This window comes from Coenobita brevimanus, chromosome 110, assembly GCF_032717465.1.
Source record: "Coenobita brevimanus isolate Jiangsu-jjx chromosome 110, ASM3271746v2, whole genome shotgun sequence".
Classification (NCBI taxonomy): Eukaryota; Metazoa; Arthropoda; class Malacostraca; order Decapoda; family Coenobitidae; genus Coenobita; species Coenobita brevimanus.
Window position 1 is genome coordinate 1355594 of NC_137063.1, and position 8842 is coordinate 1364435.

At 36.6% G+C, this 8842-nt stretch overlaps 1 protein-coding gene across 1 annotated transcript; it reads right to left on the minus strand.

The window, feature by feature from the left end:
- Positions 1–291: 291 nt before the first annotated feature.
- Positions 292–8553, minus strand: Vps20 (vacuolar protein sorting 20). The gene is made up of 6 exons (XM_080286138.1): positions 8355–8553; positions 7625–7734; positions 5815–5938; positions 5142–5258; positions 4227–4401; positions 292–3193 (listed from the first exon to the last, which is right to left on the minus strand). The coding sequence occupies exons 1-6, from the start codon at positions 8415–8417 to the stop codon at positions 3138–3140; spliced, it is 645 nt and encodes a 214-aa protein (XP_080142264.1). The 5' UTR covers positions 8418–8553; the 3' UTR covers positions 292–3137.
- Between the last annotated feature and the right edge of the window lie 289 nt (positions 8554–8842).

Genomic DNA, 8842 nt, shown 5'->3' on the forward strand with positions numbered 1-8842 from the left:
ACTCCAAAACTCACAGGAACTATTTCTATCTCAGATACTATCACATACATGTACTCTGCAGGTTAGACCATCTGTCATATCTTTTGCATATAACACAGATTACCAGTGGTAACAGCTCTGGGGCAAGCTAAGTATGTTTTGACTAATATCATTTCCACATTATCATTCTCCACACTTAAAGACTGACTTCAACATTCCATCTTTCTGAATAACCACTTTAACAGAAAATCTATCTATCTATCTATTCTATTGCCAGACGCCTCAATAGAAAATCCATGAAGTTAAAAATGAATTTAACGTATTCCCTCAAAATAATTTACCTCACATCACTATATTACAGCCTTCAGAAAAAAAGGCCATCAAGGTAAAAACAACAATCACAAAGCACAAAGAATTCTACTCTGAAAACTGAGGCATATTATCACACTGACATTTCTTCAACCCTCCTAAAGCTATGAAGAGCAACTATATACTGCTCTATCCTACTACAGGTGCTGTTTAAATACTGAATATCCTCTTAATCACAAGCATAATCATACAGTAATATGTATACACTGCAAGGACAACTTATTATTATAAGGATGGATTATTATTATCATATTTGAGGAGAGCACAAAATACAGCACACATTTTTTTTTTATGGGAGGTTAGATTTAAATTATTGAGGCATAAGAAGTGCAGCTCTCACTAGAAACAAGTCCTCATTATATGTCCAAAATAACACAACTTTATCCATTCTATTGGTACTATCAGTTGAATGTGTCAAATCAACTTTATCGACAGCATTGGAACTTTCAACATTACCACCACCATCCTCTGATCCTAATTTCCCCCCATTACGTGCACTGAGGCCCAGAGATTGGCTACTCAGTCCCAACACTTAAGGCAAGGGTGACTAGTCACAAGCCCATGAGTGGCATTATGTGAAAGGCAAACCCCAACAAACCCTTGGATGTAAACCCATATGGATCAAGTTTGGTTGGGAAGCCTTAACCCACTAGACCACCAAGCATCCATTATGGTTACCAAGCAGTATAGTAAATGGTTTCCTGGGTTAAAAAAACAAAAAAAACAAAAAAAGGTCAATCAATGTACAGCCTTATGAAAGTAGTACTACATGAAGTGTGTGAATCATGGGTGCCTCTGCCTACCAACCACAAATTTTCATTTTCATTTTCATTTTTTACTGGAGACATAGCATTAAAAACTGCATCAATAAAAGCAAGATAAAATGAGGACTTTTTGTAATGTGCTGGACTTTAATTCAGCCTCCAGAATAAATGCAGCCAAAAAGGTCAATCAACAATGCTTAACCTTCTCACTGCATCACAAATTTATCATTATGCCAGTACACAATGGCACTGCATATACTGTATACCTTTCCAAATCAGTGATGTACAGTATATCATATTTTATTCTTGCAGCTTCCAGTCAATTTTATTCACAACTGGAAAGACTTCTTGTATCAGAGGGGTTAATGAAGGCTGTGTTTAACCCTTTCAGCTAAGAAGCCTATCCTAGACAGAGTAAAAATCACCAAGAGGTACAACATAAAGTGAAAATGGTTTCTCAGGCTGAAAGGGTTTACAATGGGATGTAATTCTGCTATTTGTATAAAATAAGACTAACATAATAACCCTGAAACTGAGCAAAGTACAGTAATGCAATACAAAACAGATGATCTACTACAAAAGACTGTATAGAAACTGACAGTAATTTAATATAAATCAATCTGACCAAACAATCGTCGCAGATAAATATACCTTGACAATTGACAAAATCATCCTCACATGAAACTATAGGTAGGGATAATTAAGACAGATGCACATGAAGATTAAAACATCTAGTTCCTTCAGTCTGATAATGTACTCTTTTTGATGTTTACTATCTCCATATGATTTTATTGTTCACCTCAGGACACACCTTTCATACTTAAGGCGTTTGATACAGCATTCATTAATTCCTTCAGTATGAAAGGCCTTTCCCAAGGTGAAGAAAACTACCTAAAAGTAGAGTAAGTAAATTAAAACAATACATCATCGGATTCAAGAGGTTAAGTAATATATAGCCCTAGCTACTGAGCAAAGTTGATACCATATTTTTTTTTTGCAATAAGATGGGTAAAAATATATATGGAGAGAGGTGAAGAGAGCAACAATGAAACTGTTTGGACTAAGCTCTGTTACTGATCACTTGCAAGACAGCAGTGTTTTCTATACTAGCAGACAGCTTGGCATGAACATGTAGAGATACTGGGTATGTTTCACAGAACTGCGTAGAAGATGCGATTACATTCCATATGACTTCTCACTGACAAGATCAGTGTTAAACTGTAAATGTACGTTTCACCACTGTATTATTTGCCTACTTAAATCTCAACCTTCCCATAATCTTACAAGCCAGTATTAGCCTGATAACAGTAGATTAGGTATGATACTTACACGGCTTTTATTTCATTCACCACTACCAGACTGTGCTTTGTGTAGCTATCTAATGCTTCAAGTTAAATCATTCAACCATCACCACAACCAAACAACAAACTACAAGACGTGTGAGGGAGATTCAAGAGTAGTCTGAAGTACACTGTCACATACTGTACAGTACTTTGAATTGAAAAATATCTATTATCTTTGACATCTGTAATCACCTGTCAATATTACAGGACTGCTGGTTGATTCTCTAATTAAGCTGAAGGTAGAGTATCCAGTAGTTAATGATGAAGGTTAAGCTATAACATGGAAATAATCCTTTCTAAAATAAAAATAAATAACACCTGAAAACTATTTTACTAAATTATCTATTAATTAGTTACAGTTTTTCATGTATCACCGGTGAAATGCATTTCAAACCTGCAGAAGACTGTTTTGAATTCATAAACATTTAACATATACCTTGTAGTACTGTACATAAGATGTAAATTATCGCAACTCAAACATGTTCCTGCTCAAACAACAAGGCTAACCACTTAATAAAGATGACACTGCTTTCTTGCAGGTGCTCAACTGCTAAACAGAGGCATATATCAAATCCATGCATTTTTATATTATTCTTTTTCATCAAAAAATAATGAAAATTAAACCAACAGTGCCAAAATTAATGCTGTCCAAATTCTCCAACTATTTATAATACCCGCATCATTAAGATGCTGCCAAAGCAACCTTTTCCTGCTTCTTCTCCTTGACTTTCTCTGGCTCTGAAATACAATAAGATAATTTGTTACATTCTGTTCAAATTACAGTACAATAAATAATCTTATGAGTATATCTCATATACTGTACCAAAAGAGACTAAAACCAAGCTCATGAGCAGGACGCAGCTCTCTGGCTCATTCAGTGTGGCTTGCGAGAGAGCACTAGTACCGGTATATATTCCTGTTGTACAAGCAATACCTTCATATGTTCAGAAGAGACTACCTACCAGCTCATCCTTTTTTCAGAGGTAACTGTAATTTGTCCTCACTCCAACCAAAGGGAAGAAAACAAGAGATCAGAATGATAATGATGATGCTGATGATGATTAATTGTATTTTTCTGTAACCTTACTTATACAACACAGGATGCGAGAAAATAATTTACCAGTACTTTAGAAGCAAATCTGTTACACACTTGACTGCATACACAGGCTACAGTGCAAACATAAAAATAACACCATGATTCCTCATAAGGAATCCCACACTGAGATTGGCCATGGTGCAGCCAATGTTTTCTATGGACTGGAAACTAAACCAAGCGCTAAAACCACCTAATTCCCACTAGTTGCTGGAAGCTCATGGGAAAAATGGCTATGAAAGGTGTGAACAGCATGGCAATAATATTTTAACAAAGCAAGAATCTCACTTTGAGCTCTTACTCTACTTACTGAGTCTAGAAGCTCAGCTGAGGGGTTACTACTGTACTGTACATAATTTAAGATCATATCATTCACAGAGATTATCAAAACATCAAACTCAACTGCAACAGTCCTGTTCACTATTGGCAAGCTGCTGTCGCCATCTTGTGCATACGACAAACATAAAAAACCATGCACGCATGCGCACACACACACACACACACACACACACATACACACACACACACACACACACACACACACACACACACACACACACACTTCCAGTATATCATTAAACCAGTATTCACAATCACTGCTTGTGTACAACTTCAAGCATCACTTGAGCAATCCCATAACTGTCTCTAAACACCTATGAATCTCAAGTCTCAACCTACCTCCAGGTTTCTCTGCCGGGACTTCTGGTAGCTCCACTTCTGGGTTCTGTGCCGCGGTAGGGATATCGGGCAGCTGCTTCTCCACTGCAGAAGCTATCAGAGCATCCAACTCTTCCTCCACCGCAGTTTCATCCTCCTCCGTCAAAATTCCACCACTAAGCAGAGCATCAATCTCCTGCAAGTAAGCAGTTGGATGATGGAATAAAATAGAGTCTGGTTAACCTCAGTTCCCAATCATATTTTACACACCAAACACAATTCTCATTAATCAGGGATGTGGGGCAAAGGAAATTCAGTTTTCTCAAAAGATGATCAACTGCTTTGCAAATAATCCTACTACTCAAGGACTTTCCAAAAGGGCAGTCCCTGAGTACTTACTCCCTATTAATGAAGGTATTAGGCAGCTGCGTACCATGAACTCTGGGAAGTACTGTACTACAATAAAAACAGAAAGTAGATACACGCATGGTAACCTGTCATACTGTCAGTACCGGTACTCTTAGGCATGAAACTCACTCAAAAACTAAGATTCTAACCCTATTACAAATTTTACAACCTAAACAAGATTCAGCATGGGGTTTCCATGAGAGGAGGATATCATATATATGGTATATATATATATATATATATATATATATATATATATATATACCGTGTATATATATATATATATATATATATATATATATATATATATATACGTGTATATATATATATATATATATATATATATCAGATATATGTAAGTGTACATTCAGGATGATATGGTAATGTTCAAATGCTTTTAGATAAATTCCCTGGTACAGGAAATAAAATTACAAACGGAAAATGGAGACAACTCCACAACAAAAAGTAAATACACAGATAAAGTGAACACAACACATACAAGTAACAGGTGTAAGAAAAAATACTTACCCTCTGTTTCTCAGCTGCTTCCTGAGTTTCATCCAAGATTCGTTCAACATCCTCAATACTCAGCATTGCATTCACCTGCTTCAGGGCTTCATTTCCAACTTTCAGACTGTCCACCACCTACAATACAGTATTTAATCTTGAGTTATGAGTAACAACAGCTTATAAATATCTTTATCCTATGCACACAAAAGTTAACTGAATTGTTCTGATTTATCATCCTTTAAAAGGCTAAATGCTTTGGTAGTGCCAAGTCAGTATGGCTCCTGTTCTGTACTGTAATATTGCCATTTCTGCTATTTAATAGTTATTTTTCGATACTGTACTCTGCACAACATTTACAAATTACTCAATGTTGGATACATTAAAACTGTTCTAAAAGAATTCAAGTAACAAAGTACTGTACTAAAAAAAAAAAAAAAAAAAAAAAAAAAAAAAAAAATGTTTCCTTGGATACATCTAAGCCACTGGTTCATAACCTGGTGCTGCTGTCTATTCAGTTACGGAATGCTGTAGTTATTGTGCAAAACAGGACTCTATGTTCATTTTACAAGTTTGTGGAACAAGTGTTTTTCTTGAGTGCTGTATAAAACATTGCTGATATACTGTACATACAGGAGCCACCAGTTTCAGAGTAGCTATCTAGTATACGGTACTGTAATGCATTAGAACTCACCTTCATTTCAATCTGAGCAAATTCTATATCCTGTATCATTCTCTCAATATTTTCAAGGGTCCCGTCTGTCTTCTTAAGCTGCTCTTCAATGAATCTCTTTTTACGCAGCAAGAGCTTTGCCCGCCTGAAATAGAAGAGTCTGGTTGTAGGGGACACATTTAACTCTAGTAAAGATAAGTCATGGCCTACTAGTACTTTACACAGAATCATAACTACACATACATTCTTTTCTAAAACAAATTAAAAATAACCCATGATACATATTATGTTGCCATTAAACCACTTTTCGCAATATACCCAGTACTGAAGTGAGACTGAGGGTAATGTTGGTAAAGGTAGCACTTATGTGGTGCAGAGGAGGTCAGTGGGATACTATATCGGTGACAGAAGAGGAAGTTACTTTCTAACAAAGTGAGGGGTATGTGAGGATCAACTAGCTTGGGGGTGGCTGTCATAGTCATCCCTTACCTAGGGATATCCAAGAGGCAGTAGCACATCAGAGATGATCATAATGATGACTAAAGTAGTCTTGGTTAACACTAATATTCTGCACATGAAATGTAGTGTCTATTTTATCAATGCACGAATTAACTTCCATTACGTTTCCTAATCATGGGGAAACTGATGCTAAAGACTTGTCCAAAAAAAACGAAAAAATGGAGGAATGTATTTCCTGCAAGAAAATTAAAAATAAGTGAGATGAATGGATGCTGAATAGAGTTTGTGAAAAGGTGAGATATAATAATAAGTATACTATTCACAGAATCAGAAAAGATTTTACTAACATCATGCATGCTGAAAGTAGAGGTACGGCATATCCCTTGCTAGCAAATATATGACAGTTTTTAGTATTATAATCACTTAATGCATCAAAGTGATACATTACTAATGTTACAAAGCAAGAATCTACCTAGGCCATGTGGCCCTGGCTGTAACATTAGCTACCACACTGGGATGACTTACCGTACTACCGTACCAAATGTAGAGCTCTGAAACTATCTGCCTGAAAGGCTTGGGGAATAAATTATTGGCCAATTTCTGTTGTTTAATGCTACCAAAACATATTTTCATATTTTAGTAACAAGCATAATTTGGCACATTAGAAACTGAAAAAGGAGAGTGGATGAGGGTAGAAAGGATGGAGAAGAACACCAGTTTCTTTTGCAGAAAATAATTACCGGTATATGGTTGTGATGTTATGCATGTGTCTGGACTGTTCTCTGAGAAGAAGCCACATAAAACCCATGTGTACCAGATTACCGGTGCTAGTGCTTCTAGGTTGTAAGCTTCAAAATATACATTAATAGTGGCCCTTTATAATGAAAGTAACTGACAGGAGAACCCACTGATTGAGTAGCTTGCAGTGGGTTCCAGATGACCACACCTCACCAAAATTTTCACTGATTTCCTGGGTGTTCCAGGGCAATCCTAAACATGCAAGCCCTGCACTTCTGCCTCTCTTGTGACCCACTAAATCAGTCATTGTTACCTTATTTATCATCCTCTTCATTAAATAAGTATGCTAGAATGCTCTATAATTCTCATACTTGTCGGAATCACTGCAAGATGCAAAATTTGGGGGCAAGTGGGGGTTGAAAGCAATCTAAAAGTAAAGTCCTGTGAGCTCCAGTCCCGAGCTACTTTTCCCCACATGTTATACTGTATACTGTATTTGGCTTATGCTACTCTGGGTTGTACATGGTTTTCCACAGATCACCAGAACACTCAAGCAGTGATTCTTATCCACAGATGTTATTATAAACAACATATTTTAAGGTTAAAAAAAAATTACCATACTGTAGCTACTCACTCTTTCCTGCCGTCACGTAGCAGTTGTTTGGCAAGCTGTCGATCCTTTTCCAAAGTTGATTCTGAGCGCCGCTGGTACTGTCGGATTTTATCACGGGTCGTCTTCAGTTGCTGAAAAGTTAAATGAGGTAGTGAGATTCTGGTAGAAGATTTTTTTTAGCACAGTTTATGGCAGCAACTAGCTAAATGACTGAACTTTGAATCAGTTTCATGATCACGGTTAATTCACACCACTTCCCTCTAAATAAAGCGTCTAAACAGATAATAATATTAATGATCATCGCAGTTATGGGAAGTTCCAAATTCTTCCAATCAATTTCTTATATACTGTATTTACATAAAGACTTCTTTTCCAACAAAACAGAATAGGTGACATGAGGAAGGCTAAGACCAGCAGCCTTCCTACATTGTAATACACCTCCATCCCACCTCCACCTTAAAACCCTCGAATCCCCATGGATCCGTTACAAGAAGAAGGCGGAGGCATCTCAAAAACTGGTAATTTTCCATGGAAACGAACGTCAAAATCGAATGATGCATTAAAAAAAAAAAAAAAATTGTTTCATTGTGAGAATGGACTTGTAACCTTTTACGGTATCTTAACTTAGCCTATGTCCTGTAACATAATTATCTCTGTCCATTTATGTGCTACATGTACAAATCAACAGATAAGAAAGATGTGCCATTAAGAGAAAATGCTAAAAATACGAAACTTACCGGTAGTTACTTACCAAGACAGCCTTATCTTGCTCCGTCACCTTGCTTTGGTGTTTTTTAGAAAAAAAATGGCCCATTTCTTTTGTGTTTCTTGAATATCCTAATTGTCACTTAATCCTGAATGGTGCTCTCTTCTTTCAACGTAACGGTATGGTCTACTGAACCTACACAACTATACACAAACTAGACGTGTGTGCTGGAGATACACATGAATGGCACGTCAGCTGATCATAGTAAACAAATACTAGCGTAGAAGAAAACGAAGTACTTCTCGGGGTAACTAAGCGAATGCGGCTGAGTTTTTATCAATGCAGTACAGTATATTTTGTAATAATAGTTTCTCTCATTAGAGTGTCATAATTATACCGAATTTTTACTTACATGATTTCTCATTTTCTTTCCCGACGTCAGAGTGGTCGTTAACGTGCAGGTAGCAATGTCTGATCTTTCTTTCCCTTCTGAGTAAGCCTACACAGTTCCGGTTATTACTACTAACAAGTGT

Excerpts from the sequence above, each read along its gene's own strand:
- Vps20 (XM_080286138.1), bottom strand. The coding sequence starts at position 8,417 with ATGGGCCATTTTTTTTCTAAAAAACACCAAAGCAAGGTGACGGAGCAA. Across the intron at positions 7,735-8,354 it reads AGCAAGATAAGGCTGTCTTG|CAACTGAAGACGACCCGTGA; the intron begins GTAAGTAACTAC and ends TTAACTTTTCAG. Across the intron at positions 5,259-5,814 it reads TTGCTCAGATTGAAATGAAG|GTGGTGGACAGTCTGAAAGT; the intron begins GTGAGTTCTAAT and ends ACTGTATTGTAG.